General features: G+C 50.1%; 1 protein-coding gene across 1 annotated transcript in view; it reads left to right on the top strand.

The window, feature by feature from the left end:
• The first annotated feature begins 1,562 nt into the window (after window positions 1–1,562).
• Window positions 1,563–24,962, top strand: part of IFFO2 (intermediate filament family orphan 2) — a 56,572-nt gene continuing 33,172 nt past the window's right edge. The window contains exon 1 of the mRNA XM_036746946.1: window positions 1,563–2,218. Coding sequence (XP_036602841.1) covers window positions 1,563–2,218 — 656 coding nt within the window. The remainder of the gene's footprint in view (window positions 2,219–24,962) is intronic.

The raw sequence follows: 24,962 nt of genomic DNA, 5'->3' as shown, positions 1-24,962 counted from the left end.
CCCGCGCTCTCTCTTCATGGGCCCAGTATCTCTGCCAGGGCTGGCTGATTATTTAAGTCTTCAGCCTGAGCGGAGACACACTTCAGACACTGCCAGCCTGTGTCACACCAGGGGGAGGGATGTCTGATTGAAGTCCCTGGATCTGAAGCCAGGCCTGCACTTCGCCCCCGCTTCCCGTGCCCCCGGCCAGAGATGCAAGGCACCAATCGCCTGGCCAAAAACAGAGGCAACTGCTATCCTGGGCCGGTATATCTGGACCAGGTGGAGGGAGTGTCTGGTGCGCAGCCCGGGGTGGGACGGCACGAGCGGGCTTTTTAAGCCAAAAGGGAATGTGTGCGTGCGTGTGCATGCGTGTGCGCGTGCAGGGAGGAAGGGAGGCAGTGCAGATGCCCTAATTCTGCTTGCATCCGGCCCAGAAGAGCAGCTGGGTGTGAGGTGGGGGAAGCAGTGGCCAAGCCTCTGCAGAGTCTTCCCCCACATTGGGCAGCCGGGCTAGAGAAGCATTGCAGAAGCCGGGCTGGTGGAAGCTGCCTGGGCCAGCCGCAGGGTCCTACACCCACTAGGCGCTTAATACATATCTGCTGAATGAATGAATGAAATCACGTGCTGAGACTTCCTGGGTAGAAGCCTCTGCAGCTACAAGAATTTTTTTTTTTCCATTTGCTGGGAGGAAGTGAGAGCTTTCCATGGGAGCTAGGGACCCTGGGGAGAATTAAGTAGATCATCCGGTGATTTTAGGTGGTCGGTCCCTTTAAGAGAGCCTTGCGAGCCGCCCCTGGGGCCGCCAAGGCTGGCGGGGTCCAAGACGCAGCTTTGCGGTCTGTGTCCCCGGGCAGAAAAACTGGAAGCAGGCGACTGGCCGGGAGAGCGAGGGGGGCGGGGCCAGGCCAACAGGGGGCGGGACGGACTCTGCGGACCGCCGCGGGGAGGGAGGGGGAGTGGGTGGGGCTATGCACTGCGGGGTCATTGAATGGGCGTGGCTTCGAGGCATTATTTAAACTATAGGCGTGGCTTCTGGCACTGAGGGCGGGAGGGGGCGTCGGCCTAGGGCCTGGAAAGGGCCGGCAGAGCGTGAAGCCCGGGAGAACCGCAGCGGGAGGCCGGGAGCCGGGCGGGGCCCGCAAAGGAGAGGCGGGGCCTGGTTCTGCAGAGGGCGGGGCTCGCTGCGGGAGGGGGCGGGGCCGAGCGAAACCCCTTCCCGTGCGGCCGCGGCGGCGCCTCCACAGTGTCGGTGACAGCCCCGGGAGTGGCCCCCGCCGGAGCCGCAGTTCCGCGCCCTGCCCCCTCCTCGTAGCAGCAGCAGCAGCGGCGGCGGCGGCGGCGGCGGCGGCGGCGGCCCCCGGGTGTCCGGCCTCCGTCTTCGCTCGGCCACATCTGGGCGGGAGCATCTCGGCGCAGCGCTCTTCCCGCAGGCTCCCGGCGCCCGCGCGCAGCCCCTCCTGGCCCTGGACCCGGCATCCCCGCTGGCCCGGCCTCGCCGGGAGCCCACTGCCGAGCTGGAGCCGCACCTGGAGCCGGCCCTGGAGCCGCGACGCGGGGTCCCCGAGCCCCGCAGCCGGCGCATGATGAACTCGCTGCTGTTCGGCGAGATGGCGCTGGCCTTCGGCTGCCCCCCGGGCGGCGGCGGCGGCCCGGGCGGCGGAGGAGCGGGCGGCGGCGGCGCGGGGCCCGGGCCGTCGCCCGTGACCGCGGCGCTGCGGGACGACCTGGGCTCCAACATCTACCTGCTGAAGGGGCTCAACGTGCGCTTCCGCTGCTTCCTGGCCAAGGTGCACGAGCTGGAGCGGCGCAACCGGCTGCTGGAGAAGCAGCTAGAGCAGCAGCAGAGCGAGCGCGAGCGCCGGCTGCGCTACAAGACCTTCTCCCGCGAGCAGGCGGTGCAGACGGGCCCCGAACTCGCCCTGGCCCTAGCCCGCGCAGCCGGCCCGCACGCCCAGCAGCCGCCGCCGCCGCCGCCGCTCGGCGCCAACGGCAACGTGCCCCCGGGCGCCTGCGGCTCGCACCCGCAGCACTACAGCCGCCTGCCCGGCACTATCTGGAGCTACACGCAGGTCCGGCGCACGGGCGGTGGCGGCGTGGAGACGGTGCAGGGCCCCGGCGTGTCCTGGGTGCACCCCGACGGCGTGGGCGTGCAGATCGACACCATCACCCCCGAGATCCGGGCCCTGTACAACGTACTGGCCAAGGTGAAGCGGGAGCGGGACGAGTACAAGAAGAAGTGAGTCATGTCGCGAATGCCTCTGCCCCCTTCCCTCCCCACCCCAAATGGGGGAGGGTGATATGCCCCCCCCCAGCCCCTCCACCCCTTGTCCGGGAGCTCCTGGAGAGCTGGGTCCAGCTTTTGCCTTTCTTTATAGCCCCAGGGTTCAGCACGGTGCCTGGCACATAGTAGGAGTGCTTATCAACTGCCCCCTCCCCAGGACAGCTGCCACAGCTGTGACTTTAACCGTTCTCTGATAAAAAGCTTGTATTGTTAAGCGCTTACTATGTGTTTAACAGGCACTGGACAAAGCAGACATCCTTTAAAACAAGGGTGATGCTAAGTGGGTTAAAATCGAGGGGTTAACACTTCTCTCCCCAGCTCTACCATCACCCTGACCTAGCGTCCCAGGCCTGGGTGGGTGTGTGAGCCTCTCCATTCCTTGAGGAGTTGAGCTGAAGCCTGGACGGGATGATTTCCCGGCTAGCTGACTAGGCCTAAAAAGCCTCCTCCATTAACAGTGCACAAGTATGGCCTTGGGAAACGTGGACTGCTTTAAAGGATCCCTTCAGACAAAGCTCTTTAAACCTTTCCATATGTGTTGGCCTTGGCCTCACAATCCCGGCATTCAGTGAGGACAAAAACTTACTCTGGTAGAAATAGGGGGGCATGGGGGATAAATGCATTGGGGCCCCCTCTCTCCCAAGTAGCGGGGCAGATTGACTTCAGAGGATGGGTATCCCAGTTCTGCAGGACTGCCCTGCCCTGCTTGCTACTGGCCTCTGTAGCCCATTACAGCCTCAGCTTGGGGTGGGGGAGTGAAGAGGAGAACTGAGGTTACTTCCTGCTTGGAGCCAGTTGACAGTTCTGTCTGGCTGCCTGTCCTTTGCTGCCCATAAAGATTGTCTGCTGGATAAAAGCAGAGATTTCTCTCCTTTGTTCCCCCTCCTTCATCTTCTTCATCCTATGCATTTTGGAGCCCCCTCTAGTCCCCCATCCCCTCCCCCTCACCAGAACAACTAATGAGAGAAGCCCTTGCTGGTCTTGGGTTACAGTGGTTATATGTGGTCACAGTGCCATATGGCTTTGGGGATGCCCTGATCAAAGGCCTTCAGTGAGACCCATTCCTCTCGGAGAAGCTCTTTAACTTTTCTGATTTATGTAAAAAAGAGGTGTGCTGAGGCCCAGGCCTCTGCACTTGAGTCTGCGAGGGAGGGAGCACCATACCCCATTTTTATCCGGTCTCTGGGGTGAGACTGCAGAAAGTCTCTCTTCCTGCTACTACTAAGAATGTCATAGTTGGGCTGGGTTATTCCCCCAAACCCTCAGTGAGCATCCTTCACTTCTCCAAAAGGGGCCTGAGCCCAGGGAACCTCTTCCCTGCAGTCTGGAGAGGTTGGGCTAAGTAAGCCAGGGACACCTTAGTAGTTTATAGGGAGTAGGATTCCAGCCCTTCTTTCCTGTCTCTCTTCCTCCCACCATCCTTACCCCCCCCTTCTCCAGGTATTTGGAGAACTTGGGTATGGTCTGGTCTCCCCAACCACCTTGGAGAAGAAGTCACCACTGAATTGGTGGTGGGTGGGCAACAGGGAAACAGGTCCTAGACCTCACTGGGGAGGGATGAATTTGGTGGCAGCCTCACTGTTGTGGATCACAGTGCCACGGTGTCATCACGCTACCAGCTTCTGTTGTTTCGGGGCTTTGTTGTGTGTGTTTTCTTTGGACTGGGCACCAAGGAGTTAGAAGGAACTGTGTTCAGTCTTACAAGGGGCACTGAGCAACATTACAACACACTCGCACCCAGAGAGTGGGGATGATGTCAACCCCTGGCATGGGCTTGGAATGCTTGAGACGTGGGTGCTGCTGGGCAAGGAGAGGGAAACGGGAGCCTTCCATGTCTCTTGTCTTTTTCCTCTCCCCCAAGACAATCGTGTCTTACTGCTTTATTTTATTTTATTTTTTGTTTATTGGGGGATGACCTTTTTAGAGGAGTTTCCCCGTTGATTCTTCCAAAGCAAAGGTGTCAACCAGCTTGCTTGAGTTCTCCCAGGGGTATCAGGGAACCCCTGATAGTCAAGAGATCAGTCCAGTTTTCCCAAGAGTGCAAGGCATGGGGCCAGGTGCTTTGGGGATACTGAGGCCTGCGATGAGCTGGCTGGAGGCTGGGTCAAGGCCTTGGGTTGGGTCAGTGGTCTTGATCCCATTGAATCTGACTCTTCAGAAGTCCTATTCCAGATTCTGACTTCTGACTGGTTTATACTTTCTGGGAGCCAAGTGTGAGGGTATCTCCGAAGTCTGCATTTATGTCTGCCCAAGTGTCTCTGGTTGGGTCTCTTATGAGGACATTGCATCTCTTGGCTATGTCATCATTGTCCAGGACAGTTTGTGTCTAGGCATTGGAAATTATTTTTCTCTGATGTAAGCTCAGGTCCTTACATTCAGGCAAGCTGAGAGGCCCTGCACTTGGGGACTGCCATGCTGTATGTGCATCTTTGGGCCAACTCGACCCAGTGAGCATGAATTAAAAGCACCATAGACAAGGCACTGTAGAAAGAGCTGGACATATGATAAGGAAAAGTGATGCCTTTAAGGAGCTTACAGCCTACTTCCCTGGACCTGTTTCCTTTTTTCCCCATGGAGAGATTTGGATTTGATGATTTCTAAGGTCTTTTTAAATTAGAACATTCTACGGTCTAAGGTTTCTTACTGATTTAACATTGTTACTCTTTCCAATTCTGTCATTGTATGTTCTAAGATCCTTGCTGTCTCTGACGGTCTATGTCCCAAGGCCTGTCCTAGCTCTGACATTCAGTGTTCTGAGAGGTAGTTCTGCTCTGATGTTCTAGGACTGTATGACTAGTGTGTTTCTTTCTGACAGAAAGGTTCATACTATCGGTCATTGCTTGGGGTTCTATCCTAGAGATTTGGCAGGATTTAGGGGGTGGATGGGAAGGGTGGTAGTTACAAAGTCCAGTGACAGGTTGGCAGGAGGGATGAACATGTCCAGGTCTGCAAGCCTCTACCTTCGGTTGGATTTCTCTGGGGACTGTGCTTGGGATCACCCCGGCATCTCTTTGAGTTCCCCGAGTCTGTGATTAGGGGGAGGGGGAGCTTCTCCTAGCTCTGAGGACTGCCCTGCTCAGGTCCTTGGTTTCTCCTCCCCCCATTTGGGGACTTTCTCAAATCAGAGCTGGAGCAGTTCTGCATGAGGCACCATCCTTTATTCTAGAAATTACTAGAAAAATGTGGTCATCGAAACCATAACATTGACAAGGTCGCTGAGCATAGATTTGGAAACCAAAACAAACATTTCCTGCACCCTCTGCCAGCTCAGAAAAAAGAAACCCCCACGTACCAGGGCCAGAGTAGCCCAAACTGGGTTAAAAGGAGCTGGGGCTTTCCACTGGGAGATTTGGAAAGAGTGTACTTTGAATGAAATTGGATATATATGATGACGATGAGGGTGGTGGTGATAATACTAACACAAGGTTTGCAAATGCATGCCTTACGTATTTAGCTCATTTGAGCTTTACAGGTATCAGCCAGTCAAGAAGCACTTTTTTAAGTGTTTCATGTGGGCCTGGTACTGTGCTAATCACTAGGGTACAAAGAGAAAAACTTATATTCTAACGGACATGTCCCCATAAAGGTATGTTCTAAACACCCATGTATCAAATCCAAGGCAGGACCAGCTGGATGGAGGGGCTGGCGGGGATGGGGAAAGGCGTTGAAAGTCGATAGTGGATTCCCCCAATTTTTCTTTAGAAAGAAGGCTGGACCTAGGTCAAGAGACCTGGTTTTTAGCCTTGGCTTTGGCACTAACTTAACTAGATGACATCTGGCAAGTTGCCTCTCCCCTCTAGGTCTCAGTTTCCCCATCTGTCAGATGAGAAGGTTGGACTAAATTAGGCAGCTGGTAATGACACATGCCCCTCAGACTTTGTCTAACACTTGGTTTACACCTGTATAATGCACTGGTTTTATAATATTGAATATTGGCGTTATAGGTGTTTATGTCTCAATTCCTACTAGATTCTAAGTTCCATGAAGGTAGGGATATGTAGGGGTCATGTCTTACTGATTTAAAAAAAAAATCTCCCCTCTGTCAGAACCACAGTTTTCTGTACACACAGTAGGCACTTAGCGCATGTTTATTGTATTGTAAATCTGGGATTGGACTAAACCTGGGGAAGTCCTGCAGACACAGAAGCTGGGAGAGATATTCTCAGGAACAATTTCCTCGGCCCAGCCGTAGGAATGAGGATGGGGCTGGTCTCATTGACCTCTGGGAGACACTGAGTCCCACAGTCTGGCTTCTCTGAACCCAGCCTGTCCCCCCACCCTCCAGGCTCCATGAGTAGTATATCCCCTAAAATTCATCTCTTCCCCCATTCAACGGATTTGACTATTAGGAAGCTGGAACAGGCTGATATCTTAATAAGAGTCCTTGGTTTGGGAGTCACAGGATCATTAGATTCAAAGCTAGAAGGAATCTTTGGAGTCATTTAGCCCAACCTCCTAATTTTACAAAGGAGAAAACTGTCAGTTTCTTTAGAGAGGGGAAGTCATTTGCCCAGAGTACAATTACTAAGTAGCAGAAATGGGCTTTAAATGAGGCCTGACTCCAGAGAGAGGAGTGAGTGTCAAACTTAGAGCTAGGGAAACCCAGGTTCAGGCTCTGCCTGGTGGTGACCCTGGGCAAGTCACTTAATTTCTCCCAGCCTCAACTTCCTTTTCTGTAAAGCAAGGGAAATGATAACACCTACCTCACAAGGTTGTTCCTATAGTCTAATGGGATAATCTACATAAAACATTTGGATTAAAGCACTTTACAGAGCACTTTCATCATCATCATGGCAGTGTGGCGTAGTGAGCTGCTCTCAAAGCCAGGAAGACCTCGCTATGTGACCTTGGTCCTCATTTAACATCACATTTCTCTAAGCCCTTCTTTAAGACTGTAACAGAGAAGATGCCAATCTACATTCTTTTTTTGTTTGTTTTTGGGGAGGCAATTGGGGTTAAGTGACTTGCCCAGGGTCACACACCTAGTAAGTGTCTGAGGCTGGATTTGAACTCAAGTCTTCCTGACTCCAGGGTCATTGCTCTATATAGTGTGCCACCTCGATGCCCTTGCCAACCTACATTTTTAGTGGAAGCTCCTTACCTGGTGTCTCCTATAACAATATCACAAGGCCAGTCCCTATCCTTATAATTGTTTGTTATACCACTGCAAAACCTGTGTCCAAGGCCCAGTTCTGCCACTGATTTGCAGTGTGCCCTTTCAACAAGTCACTTCGTCTCAGTGGACTTCAGTTTCTTTCCCTTGCCAAATGGGGAGAATGATATTCATCATGCTGGGGTCACAAGGATGGTTGAGATGGAGATGCCTTGTTAGCATTCTCTCGACTGAGGGTTAAGGGACTGGGTCACTTTTCTCCCATGCCTGCAGATCTTCCTGTTTCCAACTCTTTCATCCCTATTAAGCCGCTGCCACTGGGGTCTCAAAGTCCTCACTGTTGATTTTGGAGAAGAGGCCCTTGGTGACAGAAGAGACGTTATATTGTGGCTCTCCCCTGAGGATGGATGGAGAGGCAGAGGCCAGACCAGTCACCCTTGGATGGCCTTGTCTCTGGACAGCTCTGGCAGGCTCGGGGGGAGGTAAGAGCCTGGACTTGACATGAGTCTCTGCTGCTTAGTGGACCTTGGGCATGTTGTTTCAGCCCCTGTGGGCCTCAGTGCCCTCCCTTGGCAAATCACAGGGGCTACATTAGATGATCAGAGGCAGCCCTTCCAGTTTACTATTCCATGATGCCCATGCACTGCTTCTTCTCATGGTGTAGTGGAAAGACTCCCGGGCTTTGCATCAGGAGACCCAGGTTTGAATACTGGCTTCATCTCTGAGACCCAGGGAAAAAGAAGGGCTATGCCCAGAGTCCCTCCAGCTCATTAGCAGTGAGGGCTCTTCCAACTCTGCCATTCTCTGTTTGTTGTGTTCTAGGCGCCAGGGATGGTGCTGGCAGGGATCATGGAGGGGAATGACTTACTTCTCAGCTTCAAAGAAGGCTGATCCATTCCTCTGATTCCTCAGTGGATGAATAGTGCCTCTGGACCTTGTTTTCCTCCTTCTCCCCACTGTTGCATGCTTCAGCTATTTGCCTCTGCATTCACTTGGGGACTGTGCTCCCTGTCTCTCAGCCTGGCTGCTTTTCTCTTCTGGGAAAACATTTGGGAGGGTTTGAAAAAGGTCAAGGCTGAGGAAGAGGGGGAGGAGGGCTCCGAGTCCCAAAGAAGAGAAGGAAGCTGACGCTTGGATTCTTTCGGGTTGGAATGTGTGGCATCTACTGGTTTCTTTCTGCCCTGATTGGAACAGCCAGACTAGTCAGGCACTTACCTGACCTCTTTCCTTCTCTCTTGATACCTTTAATGGGAAAATCATAGAGTTATAGATTTAGAGGTAGGAGGGACCATCGAGCCCAACCCTTGCCTTTTAGAGATGAAGAAACTGAGGCCCGTGGAGGACAGATGACTTGCCCAAGGCCACATAATGAGTGTCTAGAGTCTGGATTTAAACCAACTCTTCCTGCCTACCTGTGCAAATGCCCCATCCACTACACTCTGCTGCCTTTCAAGGCAGAGGACCAAGGGCACTAAAGTAGGGAAAAGTGACTTGGCTGCTTCTAACATCTCTGCCCTCAATCCTGTGACCCTGGATGTGGCCTGGACTCTGCCCCTCTTGGCCATGAGACTTGGGGCAAGACATCCATAATCTGTGAAATAGGACAGTAATTCATGTACTAAGTATTGTAATGATAGAGTGCTTTGTAAAGTGAACCATAATAGGGATCTTTCCAAATAATCAGGATCTCAAATAGGAATTTGAGGGATGGTGGGATGGATTGGGAGATGGGAAAGGAGAACTGGGAAAAGATGCTGTGCAGGGAGAAGGAACTCATGAAATTCATAAAATGTCAGAACTTATAAAGAACTTAGAACACAGGATATCAGAGCTGGGAGGAAACTTAGATCACTGAATGTTAGAGCTGGGAGGAACCTCAGGTCACAGAATGTCAGAGCTGGGAAGGCCCTTAGAACACAGGATGTCAGAGCTGGGGGGGCCCTTAGAACACAGAATGTCAGAGCTGGGAGGGCCCTTAGAACATAGAATGTCAGAGCTGGGAGGGCCCTTAGAACACAGAATGTGAGAGCTGGGGGGGGCTTTTAGAACACAGGATGTCAGAGCTGGGAGGGCCCTTAGAACATAGAATGTCAGAGCTGGGAGGGCCCTTAGAACACAGAATATCAGAGCGGGGGGGGGTGGCTTTTAGAACACAGGATGTCAGAGCTGGGAGGGCCCTTAGAACATAGAATGTCAGAGCTGGGAGGGCCCTTAGAACACAGAATGTCAGAGCTGGGAGGGCCCTTAGAACACAGAATGTCAGAGCTGGGAGGGCCCTTAGAACACAGAATGTGAGAGCTGGGGGGTCGGGGGCTTTTAGAACACAGGATGTCAGAGCTGGGAGGGCCCTTAGAACATAGAATGTCAGAGCTGGGAGGGCCCTTAGAACACAGAATGTCAGAGCTGGGAGGGCCCTTAGAACACGGAATGTCCGTGTTCTAAGGGCCCTCCCAGCTCTGACATTCTGCTAGAATGTAGGGGGGCCTTTAGAACAGAGAACATCAAAGCTGGGAAGACGCTTAGAGAGCTCTCCTCTAACCTCCCCATTTCCCACATGTTGAGGCCCAGAGAGATGGTGACATGCTTAAGGCTCCTTTGGTCACACAATGAGGACTCTCACCCAGACCTCCTGATACCTATCTGGTGGTGTGCTCTCCCCTGCTGGGTACAAGCTTCTTCATTCTTGGCTCAGGGGGCAGGATGTGGTTTCTCTCTGTAGCTTCTCAAGTACAAAAGGAGGGTAGATGGTTGTCACGAAGCTAGAAACCATGAAGTTAATTCCCTCTGCCATGATTGGGTGATTGAGATCTGAGATCTGAGAACTTGGTGGGGGGGCTCTTGTCCCCTGGGGCTTCTTTGGCTAGCACCCCACCTGCCTTGGCAACCTGGAGCGAATGGCCTCTTCTGCTGCCCAGCTAGAGTTAGCTTGTGACTCCATTTCTCTGGCCATAAATTTGAACAGGAGACAGTCGAGTTTATCATGCACCTGGTAACAGCTAGACTCCTGGGTAACAGTAATGATGTACATCACATAACTCTAAGAGCCTCTGTCCGGGCTGGGGCCCCAGGGGTCTGGCAAAGCACGTATAATTGTCCCCATTTTTCAGGAGAGGAGACTTGAGACCCAGAGAGGGAGAAGTGATTTTTCCCAAGCTGTCCCACGGTGGTCAGTGGCCGAGCTTGGACTCAAACTTGGCTTGGTGTAGTGCCTGATGAGGCCTCATGCTTGCCTATTCAGGCCTCCCTTCTTAGTTAATAGGGAAGGTCTTGATTATAAACTCCATGAGGACATGATGCTTTATCTAATGAAATTTCCCGTCTCCCTACCTATAACCTGAATACTTTGTTGACTTGATCGAGAAAGGAATTTCTCGCATTTAGAGGCTGAGGGGGACCATCGATGAGTCCAGTCCTTGAAGGGGATTGTTAAGGTCCAGAGGGACTGAGAAGTAGGTGTATCATAGGGGGCTAACCCATTCTCCTGGGGCACTGGCATCTTTGGCGTGACTCCTTCAGGAGCTGGCAGGCGACTACTAGGTGAACAAAACCTTCCTGTTGTCACTTTTTGAAAGATGGAAATGGATATTTGGAAATAGTATGTAGCCAGGCCTCCAGTGTTTCCCCCAACCAAGCCAGGCCATGGTTCAGTGGGGAGCTCTTTAGCTGAGAGGTGTATCAACAGAAGCCCCTCTTTCTCTTCCCTTGCAGTTGGCTAAGGTAGCTGGGAGGGGGCTTCTTGAGTACCAGAATTCAAAGAAACCTTAGAGGACAATTAAATCTTCTTTTTACGTATTGTGAACTGAGGCCCCAAAGGGAAAGCGGTTGGCCCAAGGTCATATAGTATTCTTGTAGACTGGAGACTAGGGTCTGGTCTAGGGCTTGGTGAATCAAGAACTCCCAAGGGCCAGCAACACAAAGTTCTATGTTCTCTGATTCTAAGAGTCACACTTTATGGAATCATGTAATGTCAGAGTTGGACAGTCTTCTAACTTAGGATGTCGAAACTGGGAAAGTTCTTTGAACTATAGTGGCACAAGCAAGACACTTGGCATGCTAGAATAGAGAATGTTAGGTCATAGAATGTCAGAGCTGAGAGGGCCCTTAGAACCCAGGATGTCAGAGCTGGGAGGGCCCTTAGAATACATGATGTCATAGCTGGGAGGAACCTTAGAATTCAGAATGTTGGAACTGGGAGGGCCCTTAGAACCCAGAATGTGAGAGCAGGGAAGGGTCTTGGAACACAGAATGTCAGAAGAGCTCTGTCTCTTGGTTTGTTTCCTTTTGAATCTCTGTTTCTCCTAGTCCATTCCTCTCCCATGCCTTTCTTTTCCCCTCTATTTATGCCTTGGGTCTTATAGTGTTTTCCAGGGGACAGGCAGGGTTGGAGAGACTGCTCAGCCATGGCCCGGTACTAGGCTCATCTTACTGAGTTTGGGTCTGAGAGAGAGAAGTTGAATAAATCCAGAAAAACCATTTAGTCCACAATGGGCAGTTTTGTAATCTGGGAGCAGAATAGCTTGGGGTGGGGGGCGAGGAAAACATACCCTGTCATTGAGGTAATCTACAAATTGGTACCCGCCTTCAGAGGGGTATGTCTCTTCCTTTGTTGTCAGTTGTGATACACCTTTGCCAGGTTACTGGGAGGAAGTACATGGCTAATTTGTACCTGTCATTGGGTAAATACAAAAACAATAGGCATCTCTACCAGTGATCACCATTTCCAAAGATTCAAGGTTCAGTACTATCATAAATATAAATTTTTTTAAATGCTTAAATTTCCTGGTCAATCCCAACGATCTTTTTCCTAGCTCACCATTGTGAGTCTCTGTTATGCTGGACACCATGGGTGACATCATTCTGATCCTCCTGCCTTCCTGATGACCCTAACTCTGTTCCCTTTGGTTCTTCCCTCTCCGCCCATGAACTGTGATTGTGTTCCAAAGGTCCATGGCCTCTGATCTTTGTTTTGAATGCCGGGTCGCTTATGGACTGCTGTGATTTCAGTCCCACTTCTGGAAGGATAGGGACGACTCCCACATCTCTAGCTCTGCACCTGAATTTCTAAGAGTAATAGCTAATAAGCGCTAGCATTTATATAGTACTTCTAAGGTTTGCAAAGGGCTTTACATGTTTATCTAACTTGATTTTTCACAATAATCCCGGGAAGTTGGTGGCATTAAATATCCCTATTTTACAGATAAGGAAACTGATGCAAATGGAGATTAATTGACTTGCTCAGGGTCACATAGTAGAGATTTGAACTCAGATCTTCTTGACTTCAGGTCCAATACTCTCTCCATGGTATAGATTCTGCCTGAATCAGACATCAAATTTCCATGATCTGGGGGTGTATTAGCTCTTTCTGATTCCTTGGTTTCTGGATTTGGAGCTGAAAGGAAGACCCTAGATGTCTTTTAGGCCAATCCTCTCATTTTAGCAATGAGGAAGCTGAGGCCCGGAGAGGTTGTGACTTGTTCAAGGCCCTACAGATCAGTAGCAGAAATGAGATTTGAACTCGGGTCCTCTGGCTACCAATTTTAGAACTCATTGCATCACACTTGTGTCACACACAGTGACTTCACACTTAACCCTGTGGAAGATTTATCTGGTTCCCTTCCCCATTTCCAGTCACAAGCTCATTGAGGACAGACACTGAGCTCCACGGCTTTACTTTTGTATCTCTTTGCTATTTCCCATTTAATCTCTGTGTCTCCTGCAGCTTCTGGCTAACACTGTGTCCAGGAGGTGAGCGAGAAAGGCATTTTGGTTTTAGTTTTGGAAAATGGGGACAATGCCTTTCTTGCGTGGAGTTAAAGGACTACTCCAAAGAATCTCTTCAGGTCCCTTCAAGCTCTGAAATTCTTCCTTTTGTACTTTTGAAGAGTCTCATTGTCAGAGAACCATAGAATGTCAGAACAGGAAGGAACCAGAGAACTTGGAATTCTAGAATGTAGAATGTCAGCTCTGGGAGGGCCCTTAGAACATAAAATATCAGAATTGGAAAGACCCTTAGCATACAAAATTGTATGTGTTGGGAGGTCCCTTAGAACATAGGTTGTCAAAGCAAGAAGGAGCCTTAGATCATGGAACGTTAGAACATAGGATGTCATAGCTAGAAGGGGCCTTAGGTCATGGAACTTTAAAACATAGGATGTCATAGCTAGAAGGGGCCTTAGGTCATGGAATGTTAAAACATAGGATGTCATAGCTAGAAGGGGCCTTAGGTGAATGTTAGAACATAGGATGTCCAAGCTAGAAGGGGTCTTAGGCCATGGAACATTAGAACATAGGATGTCCAAGCTAGAAGGGCTCTTAGGTCATGGAATGTTAGAACATAGGATGTCCAAGCTAGAAGGGGTCTTAGGTCATGGAACGTTAGAACATAGGATATCAAAGCTAGAGGGGGCCTTATAGGGACTGATACCTCCCCAGCTTTCCTGGTGGGTAGATAGCAGCCATTTCTCCCTCTCTTTCTCATCATTACTCTGACCAAATGGTGAATCCCCAGATAGTGCATTTCCATTTCTGTAACATCCTCATGAGTTACCTGGTTGTCTGCAGGGTTTGGTGTCCAGGCCCTCATCTAAACAAAAGAAAAACATAAACACCTTTCTCTGCCATCCCCTTCCCCTGGCTATGACAAACCCTAAAGGAACATCAGGCTTACACCCGGTAAGTATTTTGTTGAATTAAATTGAGGCATGACAATAATAACTGGCAATTATATCGTACTTTAACATATAGTATTTCTTTTAATCCTCGAATGATGCTGTGAGGTAGGAAGTACTGGCGTTATTATCTCTGTGTTGTGGAGACTGAGGTGCAGAAAGGAAATGATTCGGCTGAGGTCACACAGCTAAATGACTTAGCAGAGGTAGGATCCGAGGGTAGGTTTTGCAGACTCCAGCTCCATCATTCTGATCATCGGCCATGCTCCCTCCCAATTGCCAAACAGCTGTATGTTGATTGCAGAACACCTGCCTGGGATTATGACTTTGGAACAAAACCCCTTTGGCAAGAGGATCCCAGAGGAAGATGTGGGGGCCATTTCTGGAGAGGAGAATTGGAGAGGGATTTGAGGAAGGGGCCAGCTCCTCCATAGTGGCTGGTCCTGGAGCCCTCCTTCTGAAAAGTGCTTGCTCAGCGCTCTCGTCCTTCTAAAACCCAATGGCTGGCACGTGCTCAGACTTCCTGATGAGCAAATGCAACCAGCCATCCAGAGAGGAGCCCCTGCACTGAAGATACTGCCTCCTGCTTTCTCAATTGGCAATTTTTATTACTTAGATTATTTAAGGCCGGGCTTGGCTTGGGGCCTCTTGCTTGCTTCCTTGGGGGAGGGGAGCAACTGAACTGTCCTTTTTCATTTCCTAGTCTGGTAGGCTGACTTAGCTGTAGGAGTTAGTAAGTTGGAATCAGCAGTAGTGTTTCCTGTCTTCTTTCGGGCCAGCCAGAGGGATGGAGGCCTAGGCTGGACTGGAGGAGCCCTGGGCCTTTCAGGAGTAAAAAACACCCCTCATGTTTTCTGGGGAAATGGCAGACTCTTAAAGCTGTCAGGGCCTTTAGAACACAGAATAGCAGAACTAGAAGGCTGTTAGAACAGAACATGTTGGTGCTGAGAAGGCCTTTAGAACATGGAATATCAGAGCTGGGAGGGCCCTTAGAATATAAACTATGGAAGCTTGAAAAGATCTTAGAAACCATCCAATCCAGATAGAAGAGGACGCTGACAGAAGAAGACACTGAGTCTCAAAAGTGACTTTTCCAAGGCTACACATCAAGTTCGTGGCAGGGCCTACATTCCACCCCTGGTTTCCTGACTTCCAGTCCAGTCCAGTTCCAGTCAGGGAGTCACAGTTTGAGCCACGAGGGGATCCTGGAGGTTCTTCTTTACCCCCATTGGACCGTCTTCACGAACATGCGGCTAACTAACCATGGATCCAATGGGGATGGTTCAGCAGCCTGTCCCCAATCCTTGGGACCCAGCTCCAGCCCAGGTCCCCCGTGGGTCTGTAGGGTCTAGACCCAGAAGCAGCTTTCTCCATCTCTGTGCTCAGGATAGGAGGGAACTAGAGCAGGAATTTATTTATAGTATGTATGGGCTGGGTTTGTGTGTAATCACAGGGAGGGGTGTGTGTGGCTGTGCGGTGGGGAAGTCAGGGGTGAGGGCTGGCTCTCCCTGTCTGGGGCTGAGGTCACTCGTGGTGTCTCTTCTCTCTCCCTCTTCCACCGTTCTTTCTCTTTATTTTTATTCCTTCCATCTCTCCCTCGCTCTCTCGATTTTTCTCTTTCTTCTTTCTCTTTTCCCCTCAATCTTGTTCTTAGATAAAGACACAGATCGATAGATAGGTAGTGTTAAGTGATTACTGTGTGTCTTGCACAGGCCCGCCAGACAGCCCCTGCCCTCAAGGAGCTTACTTTCTAATTGAAGGAAAAGGCACGTATAATCAGGACATTAGCTTTCAAGAAGAGAGGCCCCAACAGCTGGGAGGACAGGGAACCGGGCTGGGGGATGTACTGCCAGGACCTCACTTACCAGTCGGGCGCTTACAGGGATCCTGTGTCCATGAAAGTGTTACCATTTGTGGGTCCCTGGGCAACTTCCCTGACCTCTCTGGGCCTCAGTTTCCTCACCTGTTAAATGAGGGCATTGGCCTGGATGGCCTCTGAGGTCAGCCCTCCATCTTCATCATTTCTGCCTTTGCCTTCATTGGGCTTAGAATGAGAAATCCGGCAGTGACCTCGGCAGGTCCCAGCAGTAATAACGGCTCCTCTTCCTCCAGCACTTTCCTGAGAGGCAAGTGATAGCAGTGTTACTGTCTCCAGTTTATGGATGAGGAAACTGAGGCTCAGAGAGAGACCCAGTGACTTCGTTATCCTAGATAAGAGTGTGTTTCCCAATCCTCCTCCTTAATTTTCTTTTAGTCCATTTGCTCTACTTTCAAAGGCTCTGTTTAGAGATTAGTCTTATCACATGATAAGTTCTTCTGGAGGCTCCAAATTCCCAGCAAAGCTGATAAAGGGATAGTGAGTCTCATTTTACAGGTGGGTAAACTGAGGCATGGAGAAGTTTGCTTTTGGTCACTTGGACAAAGAGATGGGACCCCAGCACCTCCAGAATACAATAAACTTTTTAAAGCTACAAATGACTGTGGGGCTTGCCTAGTTTTTAACTGTTTCATTTTACAAATGATGAAATAGCCCTAGAGAGGGAGACCAACTTGCCATGGTCACACTGGACATGATGTGGAATTCAAACCCAGATCCCCTGACTTCTCCAGTACTGCTGCCTTACTGTCCCCTGGAATGGCACAAACAGATTTCTTGACTGTGCTGTCTCTTTAGCTGAGGCTCTTCCTTTTTTGGGACTGTCTGGACCTGGCCTGGGGGAGGGGCTGGAGATAGAAGTAACCTCAGATACACAAGCTCTTCCAGCCTCAGCTCATAAACCGGGATTTTCAAAGTGTGGGACAGAGCCCTGGCTCAGCCTTATCTCTTGGGTGGTTGTTTGTCTTTTTGGAGTTTATCTCCTGGTTAGTCCACTGTACTCATAGCTGATAACTAAGGGAAGGCTGCCCGCTCCTTTGGGGCCAGACCTTAGAACCTAGAATGGGAGCAGTAGGATGTGGAGGCAGCCCGCAGCATCATATAGACTCGTGTCGGTGGTGCTTTAAGCGTTACAAGGTGCTTTCTTTAACATAATTCTGTGAGGTAGCTTGGTTTTACTAATGGGAGAAATGATGCTCTGAGAGGAGACTGCCAGAGCTGGGAGGGCCCTTAGAACACAGAGTGTCAGAGCTGGGAAAGCCCTTAGAACACAGAGTGTCAGAGCTGGGAGGGGCCTTAGAACACAGAGTGTCAGAGCTGGGAGGGGCCATAGAACACAGAGTGTCAGAGCTTGGGAGGCCCTTAGAACACAGAGTGTCAGAGCTGGGAGGGGCCTTAGAACACAGAATGTCAGAGCTGGGAAAGCCCTTAGAACACAGAGTGTCAGAGCTGGGAAAGCCCTTAGAACACAGAGTGTCAGAGCTTGGGAGGCCCTTAGAACACAGGATGTCAGAGCTGGGAGGGGCCTTAGAACACAGAGTGTCAGAGCTGGGAGGGGCCTTAGAACAGAGAGTGTCAGAGCTGGGGGAAACCTTAGCAATTACATCAGAGTCCCTCAGAGGGAAGACAGCTTGGTCATATGCAAAATCCAAACCAAAATACCAGTCCTCACCAGGGCATTCTACTACTGGCTACATTACATATAAGTGCCCTGGGCCTCAGTCTCCCCATCTGTGAAGTGAGAAACTCTGTAGGACTGGGGTGATGGAGACAGGTTGTGTGAGAAGTACTTGAGGGCCTTTTGGGGATCAGAACCATCTTAAAGCCAGGCCATCTTAATAATGTTTTTCCTGAATTGCTCTAGAGGCCGGGCTTGGTTTAATATTTCGTCTGGGAGACAAAGGCAGTTTTGTGCCAGCAGCTGCCTTCCATCTGATTCGGGCCCAAGTGACTTAATCCACCTCCCCCCCCCCCCAGACGGGAAGTGGAGCTGTGAAAGCTACTGAAAACTGCTGAATCCAGCCTAGGGATTTCGGGGCTCTGGCCTCTCCCCTCTGTCTGCCCTTTTGGAGAAGGAAGACACACTCCCGCCTTGGCTCCCTGGATTTGGAGTGGCCACACAAATGAGCTTTATAACATACAATCTTCTTTAAAAACAAAGCGTCCCAGGGTTAGTCTGCTTGACAAAGCTAGGGTTCATCTAGCCCCATCCTTACTACTTAACAGTAGTGTGCCCAGGACAGTATAGGGGAAGGGGCATGGCATTTGGAGTCAGAGGACCCAGGTTCAGAATCTGCCTCTACAGCTTACCCCCTGTGTGACCTTGGCAAGTCTCTTTACCTTGCTGGGCCTCAGTTTCCCCATTTATAAAATGACGGGTTTGGCTAGATAGCCCTGAGGTCTCTATGAGTCTCTGATCTCCAAGGATTTCAGTTCTATTTGGAGATCTCCGGTGATGGGTAACTCTCTCCTGGAGGTAGTCATTCCATTTTGGGACAGCTAGATTTACTTTGAACTGAAATCATTGAAGCCAATCTTCATTTCTGGGAGACTCTTCTCTGCCTAGGGTGTGGCTAGGAGTAACTGCCTGTCTGTGTGTCCGAGGTGGGTCAGGGCAGGGTAGGGGGGAATCCAGAAGGATTAGGGAAGCTGATATTCTGGGAGGAATGTGAGCTGAGCTTTCTGAGGAGGAAGAGGGGGAGGAGGAAGAGAAGGAGGAGGAGGGGAGGAGGAGGAAGAGTGGAGGAAGGGGACGGGGAGGAGGGGGATTGTATTTTGAGTTCCTGTGTGCAGGGGGAGTGATCAAAATGAGTTAGTTAGGCAGGTCTCGGGATCCTGGGCTTAGTTTAGGGTTCGTTGCTCTCATAGAATGTTAGAGCTGGAAGAGACCTGAGATCTTTTAGTCCAGTCCTCATGTTAGAGAAGAGGAAACTGAGGCTGAAGATAATGTTCTTGGGTAACCTTGAAGAAAGCATATCTTTTGTTATTCCAGTTGAAAGATAGGTTGTGTGCACTGAGCTGTCGGAACTCCCTCATTTGGGTCAGAGATCTCTATATAAATTGTTGACAGCTGGGAGAAATCTCAGCAGTCATCCAGTGTAGTCTAATTCCCTCATTTTACAGGGGAGGAAACTGAGACTATCTCAGAAGTCACATGACTCATCTAAGGTAACACAGCTAGTAAATGTCAGAGTCAGGATTTGAACCCAGGTCCTTTGATGCCAAATCCAATGTTCTTTCCACAATACAATTAGTTGACTAGTCTAGATTTATTTTCCTTTAAAAATAATTTTTTATTTATGCTGACTTTATTTCTTAATATTTCCCTCTGGACTCTCAGTGAGATGTTCCTTCAAAGAATTTTTTAAAAAAAGAAAGAAGAAAAAAAGTCCAGCCAAACCAACCAGCTCATGACCTGAGTCTGACCATGCAACTTCCCAAATCCTGAGTCCCCCGCTTCTGCCAAGACAGACAGGGGTGCATTTTCTCAACTTTTCTCCAGGGTCACCAGCCCAGATGTGCCATAAGAGCACTGACATGTGTGTTTCTAGGTCAGAGATTCTTGACTGGGGGGGGGGTGCTCTGTGAACTTAAAAAAAGAATCTTGATAACTGTATTTTGATATCATTCATTTCCTTCATAATGCTACACGTTTTAGAGCAGTGGGCCTAGAGTCAGGAACACCTGAATTCAAATCCAGCCTCAGACACGTTAGCTGTGTGACCCTGGGCAAATCATTTAACCCTGTCTGCCTCAGTTTCCTCATCTGTAAAATGAGCTGGAGAAGGAAATGGTGAACCACTCCAGTATCTTTGCCAAGAAAACCCCAAATGGGGTCAGGAAGGGTCAGACATGACTGAACAATGAGCAAGATTTTATTTTATGCATTTATTCTGCGAGGGGTCCATAAGGCACAAAAAGTGGTTAAGAACCTGTGCCTAAGTCGCAAGGCAGGGAAATTACAGCAGGCTAAAGCTTACTGTGGTCACAGGGAACAAGTTATTGCTTAAGCTGGGACTTGAACCCTGGCTTCTTTACTCCCAAGGCACATTATCCAGCTGGGGACAGATGCCCTGGGAGTTTGGGACCCTTGCTTCTGGTAAACTCAGGAGGTACTAAAGAAAGAACCCTGCCAGATTGGCAAGCCGGTGGTGGTGGTGGTGGTGGTGGTGGTGGTAAGAATGTCCTCATTCTTCATATCCTCCCTGACTTGATGGCAGCCTTAGGTCAGGTTCCACCAAGGCTGGATCCCAGGGGCCCTGCTCCATGCGCTGCCTTGTGGCTTCCCAGGTTTGCTGCTGTGCCTTTTACCTCGGTTTACTTGGACAATTTGTGGACTCCTTGGGGTGGAGGGGTCCTGCAGAGGTGATCTTGTCTCTCTTCCTAGGTCAGGCCCATCACAGAACTATTGAAAAAGAGAAAAGAGATGATGAAAAATGCCATTCACATCCAGAGAGAAAACCGACAACCTCTGAGGGTGGATTGGAGCGTTCTCTTTTCACTTTCTTTATTTTTACTTCCTTTTTTCCACCAACATGGCTAACATGGAAACCTGTTTCGGGTGATTTCACATGTATAACTGATAGGATATTACTAGCCTTCTCAGTGGATGGGGGAGGGGCTGAAGCAGGGAGAGAATTTAGAATTCAAACATTTTTAAAATTAATATTATGAAGTATTTTTTTTTTAAAGAAAAACAGAAAAGAGAGCTAAACTGAGTCAGGAGCCATGACAATCTCATCCCAGTTGTTTATTAGTCAAGAAGGATTCTTTAAATGAATTTATTTTTAATTATCGAACATTCATTTTCTTCCCCCTTCCACATTGCCCTCCAGTGGGGGTTGGGAGAGGTGGGGGGAAGAAAATCAAAACTCTTGTAACAAATATGGATAGTCAGGCAAAGCAGCAGCCCACATTTTTGCCATGTCCAGAGATGTGTCTTATCCTGCACCTTGAGCCTCTCACTTCTCTGCCGGTAGGAGGTGGGGGAGCAGGCTTTATGTTTTTCTGGAGTCATATCAGCATTTATCCAGAGGTTGTTATGTGCTGGGGAGTCAAAGACAAAAGCAAAACCACACAATCCCTGCCTTCAAGGGGTTGTTGTTTGTCCTTCTTCCTCCAAGAGGACCACGACCTCAGGAAGTTACCTTTTAATGGAGGAGACCACACGTAAAGACTAGGTACAAAGAAGATGCCTAGGAGCAGACAGAAGGTAATCTCAGAGGGCCAGCACTGATGGCAAGAGGGGGCTGGGTGAGACCTCTTAGGGAAATTTGAACCAAATTTTGAAGGAAGTCACAGAGACCAAAAGGTGCAAGGGAAGGAGGGAGAGCATTCCAGGCATGGGGTACAGCCAAGGCAAAGGTGCAGTGATGGGAGATTGAGTGTTGTGTTTGAGAAACTTCAAAGGAGACCTTTCCACGCTCCTGGAGTGAAGAGTGTAAGGAGGTTAAGAAGACTGGAGAGCCAAGAGGGGATCAGGCTGTCAAGAGTTCACTAAGCTTGAGCAGCTCTGAGTTAGGAGGGAGCTCAGTTGAGCCCAGGCCTGAACAAGAATGTCTTCTACAATATCTCTGACCAACCTTTGTTTGGAGACCTCCAGGGAGGGCGAAGCCACGACCCAGACCTTCTCTCCCCGTAGAAAGCTGCTCATTCCACTTTGGGATGGCTCTGACTGTTAGGACAGTTTTCCTTTTACAACAAGCATTATAAATGTGTGAATTAATTTAGCCATGTGTCAGCGGTCAAGTCACTTCCTTTTCAAAGCCTCAGTTATTCTATCTGTAAAATGGACTGTAATTATGCTTGTACTGCCTACTTGGCTGGGTGGTTGGGAGTGAAGTATTTTTGCAAACTTTAACTATCTACATAAATTAGTCACTCAAGCTCTGGGCCTCAGTTTTCCTCATTGGTAAAATGGGGACTGTCATACCTGCTCCACCTCCTACTCTGGGGAAAGCCCTTTGTATATTGCCAGAGGCCCTCTCTGCAAGGGCTCCTCCTTTTAAAGCTCCTGATTCTTGTAAGGGCCTTCCCGAGCCACCCCCCCCAGTCACCAAGGCCTTTTGCCTTGCAACAAGCTTCTCTGTCAATCAGGAGGTGCTTCCCCATTTCTAACCTCAATCTCTCATGCTGCAGTGGCCGCCCATTCCTTCTGGCTTAGTCACCAGTGGGAGGGAGACTGGCTGAGCTTCAGCTTCCATCTGATAAGCAGAACCTGTCATACGGCTGAAGGTCCTTTGGGATCCTCTTGACATCCCCCAGTGCCCTGACCTTGTCCATGATGAGCTGTTTCTTGACAGAGGCCTTCTAGTTAGTCTGTGCTTTCTCCTTTTGCGGGTCTGCCTGACAGTCTCTGTAGACTCCTGGACAGCTTAGTTGGAATTAGGAAACCTGCGTTCTCCTCTTGGCTGGATCTGCCATTAGTGAGGCCATTCTGAGCCTCATCTTCCTCATTTGTAAAATTTGGGGGTTGTGCCCTCCTCCCTCTAACTTCCCATATTCTAAGATCCCTCCCAGTTCTGGCAGTCTGTCTTCAAGGTCTAACTGTCATTCTGTGTTCTAAGGGTCCTCCCAGCTCTGGCATCCTGTGTTCTAAGGGAACCTCCCAGCTCTGACATTCTGTGTTCTAAGGTTCCTCCAGCTCTGATATTCTGTGTTCTAAGGGTCCTCCCAGCTCTGACATTCTGTGTTCTAAGGTTCCTCCAGCTCTGATATTCTGTGTTCTAAGGGCCCTCCCTGCTCTGACATTCTGTGTTCTAAGGGCCCTCCCAGCTCTGACAGTCTGTAGTCTGACATTACTTCTAGCTCTGAAATTCCATGGTTCTTTCCTGAGGCAGAGGTTCATTTTTGATCAGGGTAATAATGGAAAAGGTGGCAGAAGGCCTTGGCTGTTGCTCTCTGTCCCTTTTTCACCTTCCTTATAACTCGAGAAGTAGAAGGGCTCCGTACATGATAGGCGTGCCCACTACAGCCAGGGAATCCAGCCTCAGCTTGAGGACCTCCAGTGAGAGCCCTGCCCCTGGCACCCTTCCGCCCCACCAGCTCCCAGGCTGCTCATTTTACTTTGGGACAGCTATTATTGCCAGCATGATTTTCCTGACACAGAGCCTAAACTGAACCCTTTTTGATCCTGCCCTCTTGACTAGCCCCTTCTCAAACAGGTGTCTCAGGGTGTTGAAGCAGCCGGCTCCATCAGCGCCCTATTCAGCTCTTCAGAATGTAACCTTTACCCTCCCTTTCATGCCTTGCTCCTGGGGAGCACGGTGCTGGGGGCTGTCAGATTCCTGACGATCCAGGGCCATTCCCAGGAGCAGAGGCTGGTACTTCCTCTGTGTTGCCTAGGAGCTGGGGAGGGTCTGGCTTCTCTGAGACCCTGGGGCTCAGGATAAATGTACTTGTTCTGGACTTCCAAGAATTCTCAAAAACAGAGTCTTCCGCCCCCAAAAAAACCCCAAACAAACTCTTCTACTGTCTTCCCATTCCCATCTAACTGGAGTATTTGCTTTAGCTAGTGTTGAGTTTCCTGGGAATTCGAGGTGGGCGGGGGGTAGAGTTTTAGGTTTCAGGAGGGTGAAGGGATGCCCAGGTAGCATTACGACCTGTCTGGACCAGTTTGCAGAGGTGAGGGTGTATGACCCCCTCTTGTGTGGGAGTAGGATTGGCTTAATGAAGCCAGTCGCCCCCCACCGGAAGGAAGCCAGCTGTGGCTTAGTGGCTAGGCCTGGTATTTCCTAACGTTTGTGGAGTCTGGTTTTCTCTCCTCTTCACCGAACTGGTTCTGTCACCTGCCTCCATTGTTGGCCACGTAGAGGTCTGGGTCACCCGTTGAATCCTCAGGCCTCTCCTTGCTTTTTATAGCTGGGGCACCCCAGAGAGGACACATTGTGGAGGAGGCAGTGGGATGAGAGCATCCACATTCTTTAGGCTGTAATGGGTCCCACAGAAAGTTGTACGCTCCTTCCATCTCCGCCCCAGGTAGGACAGACGAATGGCTGTCCAGGGTCAGGGGAATGAGAGTGGGGTTCTGGGTCAGACTTACAGAATGTTGGAACCCAAAGGGACCTTGGATATCATCAGAGCTGGATGGGACTCTAGGGCTCCAACCTTTCCATTTTACAGATGAGGAATCTGAGGCCCAGAGAGGTGATGGATATAACCTGCCCAAGGCCACACTGGTATGAAGACAGGGTTTGAATCCAGGTCCTCTCATTCCAGAGACAGTGCTCTTTCCATTGTACAGCCTTGTCTCTACACCTTGGCCAGTCTCCTTGCTATATAGGTATAGAACCCAGAGCAGGCAAGAGATTTGTCCAGAGTCCCCCAGATAGTCAGTGGTGGAGCTGGGCTTAGAACCCGGGGCTACTACCTCCAAATCTAGGTTTTTCCACTATACCACCATGGCTGGTACCTTTGACAGGCCCGTCTTCTGGGTCAGGGATGGGATGGGATGTTCACTGAAGTCCAGCTCAAAGATTTACAGCCTGGGAGGGGAGGAAGAGTCATTAGTGGGAGTCTTTCATTTGGAAGTCTCTTCTGTGTTGGGACAAGCCGGTGCCATATGGTGGCAGGCATCATTGCAGTGATATCAAGCATCCAGAATCTGGCCAGTCCTAACAGGAACCTGAGGCCCCTGTACCTGCCCCTCGGCTCCCCCGAGGAAATCTGGGAGGATCCCTTTCCTCTTCCCCCTTCTGAAGAGGTGTTACCCTAGAGCCCGTGGCCAAAGGTCACAGAATCTCCAAGCTGGGAGGGACATCAGAGGTCATCAAGTCTAACCCTCTCATTTCACAAATGAGGAAACTGAATCTCAGAGTGGTTAAGTGACTTGCCTAGGGTCACACAGCCAGCAGGTGTCTGGGGTGAGATTCAAACCCAAGTCTTCTGGACTCAGACCAGTGTTCTAATCATGGTGAGTGAGTTGTAGTAGTAACCTAATGTTGGAGGTGGGCAGGTAATGTAGTGAGTTGAGGTTACAGCACATTTCCCTCCACCTCCATGCACAAAACCCCAGTGAGGGTGGTCATTGAAGGGTTTTTATCC

Source organism: Trichosurus vulpecula, chromosome 2 (genome assembly GCF_011100635.1).
Source record: "Trichosurus vulpecula isolate mTriVul1 chromosome 2, mTriVul1.pri, whole genome shotgun sequence".
NCBI lineage: Eukaryota > Metazoa > Chordata > Mammalia > Diprotodontia > Phalangeridae > Trichosurus > Trichosurus vulpecula.
Note: the sequence above shows the minus strand (reverse complement) of the source record. Positions and strands in the feature narration are given on the sequence as shown.